Below are 17,683 nucleotides of genomic sequence, written 5' to 3' on the forward strand. Positions count from 1 at the left end.
CCTCAGCTGAGTTCAGTAACAGATATCGTTTTGGTTCTGAACAGGAGGCCAAACTATGCCATTTTATGCTCATTTGCAGGGTTGCCATTGGTGGTTTGGTCCCTTTCCTCATACCCCTTTCCTATCATTGCAGCTCTTCAGTTGCCCAATCTCACTCCCCATACCCAACGTACTTGTCTGCATCCTCCCTTTACCCCCCCCCAGTCTCCTCATAAATAAACTCCTGCTCTCCCACACTCCATCCTCAAGTATGGGATTAAAATTAAGTTCTTCTAACAAATGGATACAGCCATGGCCCTAGCTTACTGCTGCCATCTGGATCACTCCACATGGATGTCATGTCCTGCTCCCCCTGCCAAGGGTTGCTAGATGTATTTTTAGTTTGTGAGCAATCTGGAGCAGGGACTCTCTCACTACCTCTCTCTGTACAGTGCCCAGCACAAGGAGGCCCAACCCTGACTGGCGTCTTTGGGTGCTACCACAACAACAATGGAACTACTCCATACACACCTTGGTGACAGAAGCCCATTGGTGGTTCAGTACTCTGTGTCAGCAACTCACTATACCCAACACACTGTTTTCATAATCTGTAGGTCAAAAGCGTCGTCAAAGGTGTCAGGTAAGGAATCACATACAAATGCTGGTCCCGAAAATCACTGTTTAGTGTAATGAAAGGTTCTTAATAAGTGCTACGATTATGTTCTTAAAACGTGATTAGCAAGCAATGAGTAAGCCCAGTCTGCCTTAGACAGAGGAATGTATATTTGCTTTTCTGACCAGCCTGGTCGTCAGGCAGAGACAATGAAGGTACATTTACATAAAAGGTACCAAAGCTATCAAGCTAATAAACAAGGGAAAAGACAGCATGGTATCCACACCCCAGTAGGAGAAAAACTTTCTCTGGGCATACACTTCAAAGAATACATTTCAAAGATTTATCAGGTTATTAAGGCAGGGGGTCTGAACCTCAAATGATAAGCAACTGAATCAACTGATTGTATACAATATTATCATATTATAGAAGTGTATTGAGTAAGGTCTTTTATGAAAACCGGTGACACCCTGGTGATAGGTATCATTATGAAATGTCTATTAACACTACATGAGGCATTATGGATACTCTCTGATATTATGCTTTAGAGTCTGTGACCAAACACAGCGAGAAACAGGATTTCTCCCAGAAGAAGGGACGGCAGCTATCTATCTATCCAACATCAATTGAATATTATGGAATCAAAACAATGGAAGCCCCATTTACATATGAATCAGCAGGAGGATGGGAAGCCCACAGGAAGGGAAGAACAGGAAACCTTCCTGCCTCTTGTAACAGGTTCAATGAACTTTGGGAATTATACACAGAAACAGAAGCCATTTTAGTATCCATCACTTGGGGGGATTAGGGGCCAGAGCTCTTGCAGTCACAGAACATTTGATCTTTAACCAAGGGGGTTGAAGTCTCTGGGAACTGAGTTTAGATGAGAAACCTGCTTAAGTAAAGACTGTAACTTGCTGAAATTAAGTTTTAGTCTTAGAAGTGTAGTTCTACTTTTGTTTGCTTGTAACTCTTTAAATCTTTATTCCTTTTACTTAGTATCACTTAATTCTATGTCTTTTTGTTAAATGAACCTGTTTTATTTTTACTATAAACCAAATCAGTGCTATGACTGAAATACAAGTGTTTGTCAAGTTAAATTAATGAGCTGCTGTGTATTGTCTCTTGAAAGAAACAAGGACCTTAATAATGTCTGTCAGCATTCTAGGAGAGGGCTGGGCACTGAGGGAGACATCTCTGGGGAATGCAGAAACTGTTTGTTACCTCTAAGGCAAGGTTCGGACTGGCAGAATCATGAAGATTTTGCTCGCAAGGCAGACAAGCTTGTGTTTTAGGGAGTTGTCACACAGCTCGGCGATAGCAAAACTCTGATTTGCTGAGGCCGAGTGCAGTAACACAGTAACTCACAAATCTGGGAACCCCAGCTGATTGTCACAGGGCAGATGTTTCTGGGGACATTCGGGACTGGGAGGGTGTTAGGGTCCCTGTACAAAAAGTAACTGGGCAGTGGATGAATGACCTGCATGCTTGAATGTTGGCTGTTGGTGTCAGGGCTGTGAGCCACAGAGGCACAGTATTTATGTTACCCAGAGTTTCAGGGCAGGTGGTGACAATGCTGTAAGTGGTCTAGGTTGACCCCAAAGCATCACATCCCAACAACAAAGCAGAAGCATAACTTTGGGCTTTAGCACATAAATACCAGAGCTGAGAGAAGAGCTCCATGAAAGGTCCAAGCTTCGAGAAATGCTTCATGCATAGGAGAGCTCCAAGAGAGTGTTCCAGGCACCATAGGCTCTGAACTAAGTGCGTGGGAGGTCAACGTTGCTGTAGAAAAATGATGGCTGGTCAGAAAGCCACTGCAAGCTGCTCTCCGGCAACTTACCCTCCCCTTCAGTCAAGCCAGCTACTGGCCCCACCACACACTGGGGAAAATGTTTTACTGACACATTTCAGATGGAGAGATCAGGTTCAAAATGATGGGGGTTTGTCACAGCAAAGAAATGGGTGTGGGGTTGTAGTGAGCTGTGCAGGAATGAAAGGTGTGCGGCAGCAGTATGACCAAGAGGCCCCTGTTGCCTGACTACTAGGCTCCTGGAGCAAAGCCATCATCAGGAAGAAACTTACTCAAATCATACAGATGGCAGGAGATGCCCATCAGGCCTTTGAAGAGCAGCCAGAACAGGACAGCTGCAATCAATTGCTCTCTCCTCTTTGCAATGTTCCTGTTTCATGTACCACTGTGTGGACCATATAAACTGCTCAGCTCCCCAGCCTTCAGCACCCGCTCTGCTGATGCAGGAAGCTGAAATTTCCCTCTGTGAATGGAGTGAGACATCACAGAGAGTTTATCTGTACATGAAAGGCTGACAAATATAAACAACATGAGATTAGGAGAGAGCTGGTTGTTCTGCGAATTCCTCCCGAGTCTGACATGTTTGAAGTTACGTAAATGAGCTAAAAGGCATCAAGGAATTTAAAAATAATTAATGCACTGTCCCCTCTCAGCCCCCCCCAACTCCTTTCCTGATCTGATGCATCCATGAGCGCCCCTCAATAACAACCTTGGAAAGAGAGAGAGAGCACATGCATGTGTGCGTATGCAGGGAATGCTGGACCATTTGGGACCCCATGGGATGTGCAATCATCACTTTCTTTAACTTCCATTTCCCCAGAGCCCAGATCAGCTCCTGTTTCCTGACTAAAACATCCCAGCTTCAGAACCAGTGTCTGAGAAACTGCGCGGGACTCCAGCAGGTCAGGCCTGTGAGCTAATGTCTCATCTGCCCTTGTAACACTGAGATGAAAAACTGAAGATTCAGAACAGACTTGCAAAGCTGGGTAACTAAGAACAAGTTCCTAATCCAGAGTGGCCAGACTGCAAGGAGTGCTGAGCACCAGCCGGACACTGATTTCAGCTTCAGGTGTTTGGAAAAGTCCAACTAGAGACACTGTAGGAGGTTGTGGCCATGCCTCCCTGTCAGTGTTGGAGGGAGGCCATGCCCCCTTGCTACAGGCACCCATGTGTGAAAACTCTTGCCTCAGTTTATAGTTCTCAGACAGAGCAGCTCTTCTGTTACCAAAAGCTCACACTTTCTCAGTGAAGACTGCTTGGAGCAGCAGCCAGGTTTCTGGACCATTGCAGTGGGGCATAGATTAGCATTGTGTCTCCTCTGACCAGGTCACTGCTGCACGGTGACCATAAGGTTCTTATTCAGGCCGAGGTTCCTCTGGCTTCTGAAAAGCCCCACAGGCTTGTGGTCTGAATCAGATTCATGCTATACAGTTCTCCTCCCTGCTGTCTGTTTCTCCTCATTTCTCTGGCCTCGCTCTGCCTTCACTCCAAAACAGCACCACGCAAAAAATCTAGTTTGTTGGCAAGGCTGGTGGTGGTGGTGGGCTGGGAGGGGGGGAGAAAATCATTCACCTTCAAGAATAAGCTCTCATAAGTAAGGCTACGTTTTAGTCATGGGTATTTTTAGTAAAAGTCATGGACAGGTCATGGGCAGTAAACAAAAATTCACAGCCCATGATCTGTCCATGACTTTTGCTATATACCCCTAACTAAAACTTGGGCGGGGGCCCCTGGGTGCTCCGGGAGGAGTGGTGGTCCCGGGGGTGCTGCAGGTGCTGGGGGAGGTGGCAAGGACCCTGCTGGTGCTGGGGGGGGGGCAGGCTGCGGTACAGGGGCCGGGACCTCCACTGGTGCTGGAGGGGAGGGTTGGTGGGGGCTCCCTACCCAGCTCCATGCATCCCTGCAGCTCCTAGATGGCGGAGGGGCCTGGGGGCTCTGCACACTGCTCCCGCCGTAAGCACCGGCTGTGCAGCTCCCATTGGCCAGGAATTGCAGCCAATGGGAGCTATGGGGGTGGGCCTTGTGAGCGCAGGCAGCGCATGCAGCCCCCTGGCCCCTCTTTCACCTAGGAGCTGTGGGCTCATGCCAGTGGGAGCCCCCCACCCTGAGGTAAGTACCCCCCCAGCACTCCCCAACCCCCTGCCCCTAGCCCTGAGTCCCCTCCCACACACCCAAACTGCTGCCGAAGTCACAGAGGTCACAGAAAGTCATGGAATCCGTGACTGACTCGAAGCCTTACTCATAAACCCTTTAAGGAGAGCCTGGTGCACAGTCAGCAGGCCACAGCCCTTTAGCTCCCCAATCTGGAGCTCACACACCCCCAGAGATGCAGATTCCTTGGGAGGAATGGGAGGAAATAATTTATACTGGTTGCCATTAAGAGTCCATGATTAGCCAGTCACCACACTCCCCAGGATCTGACTATTTGCAGACTAGGAGATAGCCGGGTTCTCTCAGACACTACTGATCAGTGCCTGTGGTAGTGGCCACTGAACTGACCAAAGCTACGGGGCCTGCAGAATAATCTGCTCCTCACCCATTCAGTTCCAATGGGCTCATTTGTAACTAGAAGCTGCACTGCCCTGGTGAGGAAAGCCTGTGTCCAGTTTGAAAATAAGACATTAGCATCCTGAATCCCCTCAACAGGCAGCAACACGAGATGTGATGCTATGTTTCTAGAAGGGAAGTAACTCCTTGATGGCAGAGTTGTTGATGAGGAGCCTGTCCTGAGCACTCTGCCCTGCACAGGAAGGGAGGCAGAGAAGAGTTCCTGGGACTGGATTCCTAGAGCAAGGCTCTTCTGTGGGCCAGCAGAACTTGGGAACACTCTGGGGAGAGCACACTGTTCAGGCTGTTCTCAGAGAAGGGCTGCTGCCTGCAAAAAGGGGCCCTGGGCAGCAGAGATTCACAGATCACCACCTGGAAAACAGAGGCTGCTCCTGCGGACAAGGGAATCTGGCATCCCCCTTCAGAGGCACAGGTGCAGCTCTTCTCCCCCGACAGATGATGATTCCAAGGCAGAGCTTTGGGATTAAAGGCACCAGAGACACTAACAAGTTGCATTGACAAGGAACATCCTGCAACTTCTTGCTCTGCAGGTTCTAGAAAAGCCACACACTCAATGCAGTCAGCAGGCCCCACAGCAAGATTAACTAAAATCAGGAAGGGGAAACACTCACATACCAGAACAATTACATCTCTTTGCTTTCCTTAACAGCCAAAATTAAGGCTTGTAGGCAGATGGGAGATGAAGCCAATGCAGCTTCAGATGTTCCAGTCGGTCTCTTTACCACCACCACAGGGAAAAAACAAACAATGAGGAAATGTTTACAAATGGTTACCCAAGACAAAGCTGAGAAAGTGGCATAATAGAGCAGAAAATTGGAATCTCCAATCTCCTCCTCCTCCGCAGCCCCTATCACTAAGCTAGCCTGGTGGGAGCCTGTCTCACCATCTGTGCCGGTCACACGAGCGTGAAGAATCCAGAAACACACTGTCACTTCAAAACACAAAGCTACTGACTCATTCACACAGTTATAATTGTATACTTCAAAAGAAATAAAGGCTCTCTTCCAGGTGCCTGGGCCCCATCCAGGAGTAGTACGCAACAGGGAAAAGGTCCAAACACAGAACCAAACAGAGTTTAGGGAGGAAGAGCAAGGAAAGCTAAAGAAGGCTCATACAGCACTTCTGAGACCTGTGAAATTGGAGCAAAATATACACAACCTAGAACCAATGGGGACTTCTCCTTCCTTTGCTTAACAATTACTGCTAAGGGCAGAGACGGATGCTAGGGAAACAGCCATCTGAAGCACCAGCTGTAGTGTCTACAAAACACAAGTATAAATCATTATAAATGCAACCTAAGCTACAAGCAAATATTGAAGGGCACAAACATGAATGGGAACCATCAACCCTAAAAGAGGCTAAAGAGCTGAAACAGCACAGTGGATCAAGATCCTTCTCCCCTCACTGACCACAAAGCAAAGGCAAGACAACCCTGCACAGGCAGCCTGCATTTCCAGAGAGCTAAGGAGACCTTACAAGTCTGTCTTCTTGGGTTTTGTCTAGTCTAGGACTGGAGGCCTGATGTTTACACAAATTAGCTAGGCTCCCGCATGTCTTTAACTGCCTCATTTAGCATGTGTTAAAGGCACTGGGTGTTGTCGACACTAGACTTTTTTAGTGCATTAGTTAGAACATATTAACATCACATTTTAAATCCTACTCTACCCAAGACCTTAGATTGTGTTTGAATCCATCCCTGTTGGCCAGCACGCAGTCTGGTTAGCTGCATTTTACGAGCATCAGTGGAATCATCTATGCTATGTTTGTTATCTATTTAATTTCACATCACAGGTCTCAGTAGACTTCCTACTGGGTGTTCTGCAAACCTACAAAAATAATCCTGATGACATCAGAATGGTCATAACGAGTGGTTAAACCTCAGATGTTGAACATATAATCATGACATTTTCAGAAGCGAACTAGGGAAATGTGGTCTAGATGAAATTACTATAAGGTGGGTACACAATTGGTTGAAAGACTGTACTCAAAAAATCGTTATCTATGATTTGCTATCAGACTAGGAGGACATAACTAGTGGGGTCCTGAAGGAGCCTCTCCTGGGTCTATTCAATATTTTCATTAATGACTTGAATAATGGGGTGGAGAGCATGCTTATAAAATTTGCAGAGGACACCAAGGTAGGAGGGGTGGGAAACTCTCTGAAGGGCACGATTAGAATTCAAAAGAACCTTGACAAATTCGAGAATCGGTCTGAAATAAACAAGATAAAATTCAATAAACACAAATGAAAAGTACTTCCCTTAGGAAGAAAAATCAAATCCACCACTTCAAAAATGGGGAATAAGTGGCTAGGTGACAGTACTGTTGAAAAAGATCTGCGATTATAGTGGATCACAAACGGAATACGAGTCAGCAAGGTGATGCAGCTGTGAAAAAGGCTAATACCGTTCTGGGGTGCACTCACAAGCATGCTGTATGTGAGACACAGGAGGTAATCATCCCGCTCGACTCAAGCACTGCTGAAGCCTCAACTGAAGTTCTGGGTGCCACACATTAGGAAAGATGTAGACAAATTGGAGAAAGTCCAGAGGAGAGCAACAGAAGCAATAATATATTTAGAAAACCTGACCTGTGAGGAAAGGTTAAAAAAACTGGACATTTAGTCTTGAGAAGAGAAGTCTGAGGGGGGGAACTGGTAACAGTCTTCAAATATGTTAAGGGCTGGTATAAAGAGGACTGTGATCAGTTGTTCTCCATATCCACTGAAGGTAGGACAAGAAATCATGGGCAGGAAGCGAGATTTAGGTTAGGTATTAGGGAAAACTTTCTAACTAAAAGAATAGTTAAGCTCTGGAACAGGCTTCCAAGGGAGACTGTGGACTCCCCATCACTGTTGATTTTTAAGAACAGGTTGGACAAAAACCTTTCAGGGATGGTGTAGGATTACTTGGTCCTACCTCAGCATGGAAGGGATGGACTAGATGACCTCTTGAGATCCCTTCCAGCCCAACATTTCTATGATTCTGATCATTTTGATGCATTTCCAGGCCCTTATTATAGAACTAAATGTATTTAATGTGTGCAAATATATTTAATTATATTTTTAATTGCTGTATATTACACATTTTCATTATAACTGAAGTTATTCTATTGTTGAGTGTTGACCTGCAATCAGGAAGGTCAGAAGAGTGAGAAAAATAACAGCTTAAACCACTGGCTCTCACTGAGACGTCAGACAGTGTCAAACAAAAGAAGAAAAGGATTACTTGTGGCACCTTAGAGACTAACAAATTTATTTGACCATAAGCTTTCGTGAGCTACAGCTCACTTCATCAGATGCATTTGGTGGCCACCAAATGCATCCGATGAAGTGAGCTGTAGCTCACGAATAAATTTAAATAAATAAATTTGTTAGTCTCTAAGGTGCCAAAAGTACTCCTTTTCTTTTTGCGAATACAGACTAACACGACTGCTACTCTGAAACAAAAGAAGCTGTTCTTTAGATATTTAGGTGCTAAAAAGGGGTCTGGGAAATCTCCTTAACCGGAGAGTCTTAACTGGAAAACTGTTTTCATGATTGTAAATCTCAAAAATGGTTACATGGATTTTTACTACTTTAAAAAAATCACCATGGGTGAGGATAAACCTGAGACATTTTACCTGAGTCTTTTTTTATTTCTCCAAAAAGTTGCAAGATGCTTGAAAACATTGGGGCCTATAATTAAAGCGTCTCTTCAAATAGAGCCTCACTACCGCAACACTGTAGGTACCATGCAACTTCGCCTTTATGATTAAAGGCTGGGTTAGTACAATTAGTTCTTCAGTGCAGAGTTACTTGTACCTACCTGGGGAAAACACCCTGCATCCCTCTGAGATACAGCACTTAAGACATCTGCAGTACGTGCACATGCACAAAGTTCATTGCCTTCAGTGGAGTCATGCCTGCTGCATCTGCCAGTGGTATAGGTGGCATACGATGCATCTCCCATATGTAATACACAACACATATGCTACACACCATGTTCTATTGCTGAGTACATTCGATGTACTTTGGGATTTGAAACGATTCTCTCTCAAAATGAGCTAAATCCCTTATAATCTTCCACTCTGTGAAAATAAAGCAGAACCCTTCAGCCCTAGCTCTGAGAGTGAAGTATAAATTCCTCTCTCTGCTTTTACATTTCAATATATGCAGCATATACAGGATTTAGTGGGAAGCAGATGCAGAGGGAAATAGAAGCTTAGCATCCATATGCAATTATAGAGACTATAAACAGTCCTTTGCTCATAACACGAAGTGCCTTTTCTACATGGCAGTAAGCAGAGTTAAGAGTTGCAGAGGCTGACAAGCCAGCTCTCAAGATGGGGCATTGGAATCTGAAAACACCATCTGCTTTGCAAAGGTTGACAGTCAGAGTCCTGGTTAAACTCCACATCTCCTTGTTATGAAGGGCTTGATAACTTGCGACTTGCCCTCAGTCCATTACCTTCTGCTTACTGACTCACAGAGCACAGTCTATCTTCTGCAGAGCACACCAGCAGCTGGGCTATGTTAGATGCTGTCTCTGTCTCACTCTGCATTAGATAATACTGTAAGGAGAGCCTTCCATCTCAATCACTGAAACGCAAACAAAAATTTCTGTTGTTTCAGCAAAGAGGCCAACACTGACATTCTGGCTCAGAAACACACATTCAGATACATTTTTGGCTGGCAGTGTGGTTATTTTGATGAGGTTTTGTTTTACATGTGGCTTAGATGAAAGACAATTAAGACAACATTTAATTGGTACTGGATGCATTTTAAACAACATTAATGGACTTTCTCAATAAGAACTACACATTTTGATTTCTCAAAGTACAACTCTTACAGAGAGGAGGACAGAAAGGTACAGCTAAAGTATCAACTGATACGCGAGATCCTACATTTAGAAGCTAGAAAGGCTGTTTCAAAGTCTAGCGTGGAGGGGCTGAGTCAGCACTACTGATAAAGTTACATTTAAGCTTAAACACAATTCAAGAAAAATATTTCTGCTGCATTGAAACCCCTCACTGTTCAACAGAAGAATTTCTGGAATCATCTGATGAAAATATCACTAAATATAAAGCTGCTATAAGAATAATAATGGTACTGAGAAGAACTTTCTAATCCAAACTTGCCTCATGGGCTTTTGAGCTGGCAAAATGGTGAGAGCATTAAGAACCTAAGTGAGTTTGTGTCAGGTCTGCAGAAGAGAGAGCAAGCGCGTGCACACAAGCCAATGGTGCATGGGGCCTTCAGGGTTAAGGCTAAGCAGCCACCATTAAAAGTTTTGCTTGCAGAGGATTGCTAAACCCGTCTCTTTGCAATATTTCTGTGCCAAGAGGGTTGTTTCATGGCTCTGACAAACAGAGCATCAGAATGTATCGAAGGCACAGGCAAGTAAGAAGAAACGTTGTTCAGTTTCAGACCTAATGTCTCCCGCCCAAGCCTAAAGGGGACTCACTCTGCCCCACTGCATGTGTCGCACAGGATGAGAGGAGAGAGAGTGACCCAGAAATCACACCTCTTAACACTCATGCAAGGAATCACAATGCTGAGGAAACCAATTCTAGCTTCTGGTTCCCCACACTACATTTTCAGTGACAGAAACTGAACATGCAGAGATATATGGGGAAGCGCCCCACAAAGGAGTAAATGCTTTGCAGAGGAGGAGAAAAGCAGCAAATCCTCACGCTGAAGGTTTAGCCTCCTTTGAAGACACACACACAATCTGTCCTCTGTATTGTACAGAGGCCATTTCAGTGCAGTCCCTCTTGGTAAGAACCCCCATGTGGCTGTGCCCTCTCATTGGCACCCTTCAAAGACCCTTCAGTAAAGGATTCCCGATTCCCCCTTTCTCCAGCCAGTTCTCACCTCTAGTTGTAAGTAGCTCGTTACTGATACATGCTGGACTAAACCCCCTGAGCAGCTCCCCAGCACTATCCTGGAGAAGCACCAGGGTGCTGCGGCCCAACAGCTGTGTTCCGTGGTCAACGGGATTCTATTTGGTCTAGGATTCCTGAAGTCAAACCAGAGGGATAGCGTCCACTGGCTCATTCATACAAGGGATGGACAGCGTGGCTGTAGCTAATGCAAAGTTCAGCTAGACTGAGAGACTTAGAAATGGAATCTTCCTTTCCCATCTCCCACAGATCATCTCTTGCTCACTTTCTTCCCACTCCCATGTCCCCCACGCCCCAGGAAGGCGCTCACGCTACCAGGGTACCCTAATGGAGACCTTCTCCTGCTATCAAACTAACGCAGTGATACTTAACTTGCACCTGAACACTATTTTCCTGCTCTCATGCAAGGAAAGTGTCCAGGCCACACTGGGCAAAACTGGCTATGGACAGCAACTTGCCTTTAATTCTACACCTGTAAAACTGAGTTTGATCAATGACTACATGAGTGGGAGAGATCCGGGATTCTCTTCTGTTCACCTGGAGAAGACACTGGGGGCTTAGTCCAGGTACAGTCCTAGCTGGGTGATGGTTTAGAGAACTGCTCTGGTGAGTTCTGAAGGCAGTGCCATGTTCCTCTTGATAACTGACTCTGGCCTAGAGGCCCGAGGGCTCAGCTGCTTAACGTACAAAACTGACAGGAATCCAGAGGCCTCCTCCAAGTGACCTGGAGAAAGTCAGTGATGAATGCCCCCAGCCCCCAACTGCCAACAGAGCCCAAGGCATATGTTCCCCCTGCTCATAGCCAGCAGAGCCCACAGCGCCACATCCGCCAGAGCCACAGAAGCACTTCCACCCCTGTAGCTGGCAGAGCCCAGCATGCATGCCCCAAACCCCAGCAGAGCTCTGGGTGCATGCTCCACACTCCAGTCCAGCAGAGCCCAGAACACGCCTCTCCTGCCCTGTTATCTGCCAGCAGAACCCAGAGAGTAGTTCTCATGCGCACCCGCAGAAAAGACATCTCACAGCACCTGCCAGAGACACGGGGAACGTAATTAGCTCTTTGCTAAATGTATTTGCATTTGTATTTTGCTAAATTCCTTATACAAACATCCCTTATACAAGGTCAGACTCAAAGCATCATCCTTTCCAAACCTCCTGGCCATCAGATCCCCTATCATACTAACAGAAATGTTATCAATGCTCAGCACTGGCTCTTTAAAGGTCAATGCCCCAAAGGGGTTCTTGCATCATAAACCCATTTAGCCTTACACATTTGCCATAATTTGAGTAAAGAAAAAGGAAACTCAGCGCACTAATTAGAAAGCTGGGGCTGTTGTGTTTTCTCCAGTTCACCTTATCTTCTTTATTCAGCTCTTGAAGACTCAGCTATTAAAGGAAATTAAGTAATTCATCAAGCCCATTTCAATTACCTGCTGCAGATAACATCAGAGTACAATTAGCGTCTACAAATGAACCAAATGCGAACTGCCAGGCAGAAACAGAAGCTAATTTACAGTGCAGGGCTGCCTGCTAGAACTGCACTTCCGGGGCCTGCCAGCATTTCATCATCCCAACAGCCCTTCTCTGTCTTTCCTGCCCCCCAAGCCACACCTGGACTGCTGAAGGGAATTACAGCCAGGATACCGTCGCCTACGACAGGAAAGTCCACGATGTCAAAAGTCGCAGCAAAAGCAGCAAGAACGATCTGTGCTCTCTGAATTCCCACCTTGGGACCAGGGAAAGGGAGAAGCAGTAGAGCGGCATTCCCTCTAAATCAAGGGTGGGCAAACTACGGCCCAGGAGCCGCAAGCGGCCCTTCAGACATTTTAATCCAGCCCTCGAGCACCCGCTGGGGAATAGGGTCTGGGGCTTGCCCTGCTTTGGTGCTCCAGTCGGAGAGCAGGGGCTTGCACCATTCCATGCGTACTGTGGCTCTGCATGGCTCCTGGAAGCAGCAGCATGTCCCTCCTCTGGCTCCTACATGTAGGGGCAGCCAAGGGTCTCCGCATGCTGCCCCCACCCCAAGTGTCACCCTCGCAGCTTCCATTGGGCGGGAACCATGGCCCATGGGATCTGCAGGGACAGCACCTGCGGACGGGGCAGCATGCAGAGCTGCCTGGCCACGCTTTTGCATAGGAGCTGGAGAGGGGACATGCCCCTGCTTCTGGGAGCTGCTTGAGGTAAGCGCCACCTGGAGCCTGCCCCTGACCCTCTCCCACGCCCCAACCCCCTGCCCCAGCCCTGATCCCCTCCTGCCCTTTGAACCTCTGGGTCCCAGCCCGGAGCACCCTGCTGCACCCCAAACTCTCATCTCCAGAGCCTGCACCCCCAGCCAGAGCTCTCACCCCCCCTTCCGCACCCCAACCCTGTGCCCCAGCCTGGAGCCCCTTCCCACACACTCAACTCCACATTTCTGGACCCACCACAGAGCCCACACCTGCAGCCAGAGCCCTCACCCCCTCCCGCACCCCAACCACCAATTTCGTGAGCATTCATGGCCCACCATACAGTTTCCATACCCATATGTGGCCCTCGGGCCAAAAAGTTTGCCCACCCCTGCTCTAAATCCTACTTCTAGTGGTAACTGTAGGACACTAACGTCTCCTCCCCACAAGAACAATCATCATCCAAAACTTGTTAGGTTCTGCGCTTGCTTTGAAAATCAGCTCTGCTGGGATTTGGACAATGCACCCTTTGGGTTAGCGAGAAGGACGTGAGGAGTTGCATTTTGTATGGTTAACGAGCAGAGCCAACCTTTGGTCCGTGAAATGTCTCCACCCTCACACCTGAGTGCTTAGCTGGGCCTGATGTCCTGCATGAGTCCCAAACCTATGACAAGATGGCAAATCATGATACCTTCTTCCCCACTTGACATTATCATGCTGCCGCACCTGCTTTGCCCCTAAAACCTTCTCTTGGCTCACCTTTGCAGCCCCCCAAACTCATCATCTTACTATTTCACTCCCTGCTCTGCAGTCACCTCATGTTTTTCACTCCACCACTTGGACACGTTAAAGGACTGGCCCAGGAGCATATTGCTTTGGCACTTTGAACCTGCAAAGTGCCCTCTTGCTGCTGGGATGAAGGCAGGACTGCTGGAACAATTTGTACAGTGGGGGTGCTGAAAGCCATTGAACCAAACTGTAAACCCTGTATATGATGGAAACCTCTTCAAGCCAGGGGGTGCTGCAGCGCCCCGCTCTCCTAGTTCCAGCACCTATGAATGAAGGGGACTGAGATGAGCAGCTGGCTTAGGGGAAGCAAGGGATTTGAGAAGGTGACACAGAGCGAAGTTCCCTGCAGTAGACCATGTAGTTAGGCATTGTTACACTATTCCCCACACAGCCTGGGGCACTTACCTAGATTGGAAGAGGCTCTGCCCTCAGCAGCTCGGTCCTGCAGGCTCTCAGCAATGCCCAGCTGTTCTTCATGGTACTGCCTGGCCCTCTCCAGGTCTTGCATACACCTGGCAGCATGGCCCAGGCCAGCATAGGCCCGCATCTCAATGGCTCTCTCAGCCAGTTCCTGAGCCAGCTCCAGCACATAATTGTGGTAGGACATGGCCTTGTCAAAGTTCCTCCGGTAGTGGTAGGCGCTGCCCAGGTTGCTATAGGCTCGTGCCTCCTCCCGCTTGTTCCCCAGCTCCTTGGCAATCTTCAGGTGCTGCTCGTGGCACTGCACCGCATTCTCAAAGTCCCCCATAGCAATGTACACTGCCCCCATGTTACCCAGCTCGCGGGCCTCCGAGAGCTCGTCTTTGGATTGCTTTGCAAGGAGAACACACTGCTTGTGACTAGCCAGTGCATTGGGGTAATCACCAATGGCTGTGTACACATGGCCCAGGCTGCTCAGAGCTGAGGAAGCTGCCTGTAAGACAAGAGAGAAAGGGTGAGAGTGAGAGCCTGTGGAAACAGAGTCAAGTCAAAGAGACATACAACAGTCACTTGTTAGCCTCCAACAAACTCTTCCAGGGAGACTCCAGCTCTGCTTCCTGTAGGGTCCAGTGAAAACCTGGCTATCTGCACCTGCAACACGATACTCAGGAGAAAAATCCCCAGCTGCCAAACAGGGGAATGTGCTGTTTGTGGCTCTCAGCAGCTAGGGCATTTCTCTGAGGGCAGCTTGTGGCAATGAGGGGCTGCAGGGAGGACACCTGGAGGGCTGGCAGAGAGAACTGGACTGGGATTCTCTGATTGAGGGACAATACCTTCCCATCCCCTGACAGACGTAGTGGGGAAACCCATGGCACTGCAAAGCCTGGGGACTTTGGGGTAATACAGAATGTGGAATCTGCAGGAACTTGGCAATATCAGGAAACTCACCCCAAGCGAGGTTAGGAGGAAAACCCTGCTTTTTACATGTCAAGTAGTATCATGGCACTGAGTGTGCGCTGAGGTCTGTCCCCAGCCACCCTGGAAACTTCTCCCACTCACGCCACCAGAAGAGGCTGTTAGAACCTGCCATCCTCTCCCCTTGGAAGTCACGTCTCCCCCAGCAGATACAGACCTTTGCAAAGGCAGTTCCCTCCCAGCCTGCCTGCCACTTGTCCTTGATATACTGAGATCTTCCTGATTGTTCTCTACAGCTGGGGCCCTACCTCCAGCTTGGACACATCCAGCAGGCAAGAGGGTTCCACTTCAGTCCCTGTCAGGCCATTAACCCCTTCCTGGGCACCCCATCACATGCACCCAGCTGTGAACAGGCAGCAGATGAGTGTTCCTCTCTAGCAGGAAAGCTGGTTCAAGTCCCCGCGTTGGGAGCTACACTAGACTGTTACGACTAGCTACAGGCTCTCGGCAGCAACTCGTCTTTCAGGGCTTTCAACATCCAAGACCAGAGGAGCCTTCCTAATGACTATTTTTATTAAAATTGTATCACAGGAGGAAGAATAATGCAGTGTCAGGAAGATCTATGGGCCAGAGCAAAGGGCAGATAGTGCAGACGATAAATTACTTCCATGCTTAGCAACATTAATGGACTAATGTTTCCAAATCAAGTATTTGTAAGTGCTGTGCTGATGCAAATTAACAGATTAAAAAGGAAACCAGTTTTTCTGATACAAGAATCTGAGGCAACAGGTTAGCTATTAAACACAATTTATAGGTCATAAGATATGAAAGTTGGCCAGAAAGCACCACCTCGGCCAGCTCCATAAATAGCAAAGCTGCATTTGCTTTCCCTGAGGGATCCTGGTAGGCAGCTTAATTATACCATAAAAACTGCCAGAATGTGCGGTGACTTCCTTTTTTCACTCCATGCTATAGATGAATCTCATGCAACACAATAGGCCGCAAATATCTGAGAGCAGCAGAGTTGCCGCTGATGTTAAAAACATTGCGGTTCCCCTGGCAAGGCCGACGCACGCTCCTGGAATAGGAAGTCAGATGCTGAAACCTTCCCCCTTTCCTCGGGGTCTCTGAAGTGCTCCTGCTAGAGTCCTGAGGATTCCCCTTCCACATCTCCTGAGTCTTAGCCTTGGACCTGATCTGCTAGCCAAGGAGAACAGGATGGACGGGAATTCCGGCAGTCCAACACCAGGGGCACAGCTGAGACAGGCTTTGGTCCGATGCTGCCATCTAGGGTTTAATGCTCTCGATTCATGCTGTAAGGGAGGGAAAGTTACGTTACTTTTGCTGCTGTAACTTGCCCCAGAATGGAAAACGTAGCAGCAAGCAGCAATTCCCCTAACCTGCTCTTACTCACATCTCTGATACTGTGGGGGAGAGGAGTCTGAATAAGCTGGCCTGGGCTGGAAGTTACACTTGGCTGTGGGACATGCTGCTCCAATCCACCCTCTACAGCTAGTGTGCACCAGAACAAGCCTAAAAGACAGGCTTTGGCAGGGGGGTTGGGGCCTGACTGTACTCCTTCAAAAGGAAGGGTTTACACTGTGTAGCAGGGAAGGCTGTTGAAAAAGGAAGAGACCATTTCTGTTGGGATCAAAAGGCTGGTGGGCTGCACCAATGCCCAGGCAGGACCGCTGGACAGACACGTTCTGCACAATGATAGGGTGGAAAAGGAAGACTTCTCTTCAGACATGAAGGCACCTGTCTCACATGCAGAGGGAGTCCTGATAAAAAGGCAGTTACAGTATTTGCTCAGAAAAATATTTTCTATGGGGCACCCCACAGAACATTCCTGGACTGGCTCCTGGACCCATCTCTAACTTCTCCCCATGCTGGGAAGTTTTAGGCCATTACCAAGAGTTTGTCATCCAGCTAGCTGAACATAAGATGAAAGATCTCAGCAGAATATTAATGTATCTGGGAATGCACTTGAATTTGTTGGGAATGGAAGCTCCACAACTAAGTGAGAAGGTGCAGTACCTCATTACCCTGGACATGATAGTGGCCTCCCAGACACTCTCGCTGACAGGCTGGCGGAGCGCCGCATGCAGGGTTATCCACCCAAGCAGGGCCAGTTTGTTTTCATCCGTGTAGCAGCAGCAACAAGCAGAGTTGGGAGGAGGCCCCATTCCATTCATGTTAGTTTCATACCATCTTGAAAGAGATTTGACTCTTTGGAAAGAGTTCGCAAGCAATTTAATGAAGTAACTATTTGGCAAACTCTAACAAGGCACTGCAGTTATTTGAGGGTGGGTCTGACGGAGCCAGTTCTGAGGCTGCTTTACAACTAGAGGCAGAAATCAAAATTTTTTGCTTTGTGAAATTTCATTAAAGTGAAAATGGCTCAATGTTGTATCTAAATTCCCAGCCCAATGGTAAAATGTATTCACTTAGAAACCGTGTATAGGCTCTAAACAAAACAGTGTAAGGCCCTGCACAGGCTGTGACTCAATAAAATACACCTGGGCTCCCACCAGCTCT

The 17,683-nt window shown here is 47.7% G+C and overlaps 1 protein-coding gene across 3 annotated transcripts in view; it reads right to left on the reverse strand.

The window, feature by feature from the left end:
* The window catches only part of TTC28 (tetratricopeptide repeat domain 28), a 504,341-nt gene that overhangs the window by 91,245 nt on the left and 395,413 nt on the right, over positions 1–17,683 (reverse strand). For all 3 annotated transcript variants that reach the window (XM_043498375.1, XM_038373837.2, XM_038373838.2), the window contains one exon: positions 14,216–14,723. In XM_043498375.1, the coding sequence (XP_043354310.1) occupies positions 14,216–14,723 (508 nt within the window). The remainder of the gene's footprint in view (positions 1–14,215; positions 14,724–17,683) is intronic.

Source organism: Dermochelys coriacea, chromosome 15 (assembly GCF_009764565.3).
Source record: "Dermochelys coriacea isolate rDerCor1 chromosome 15, rDerCor1.pri.v4, whole genome shotgun sequence".
Classification (NCBI taxonomy): Eukaryota; Metazoa; Chordata; order Testudines; family Dermochelyidae; genus Dermochelys; species Dermochelys coriacea.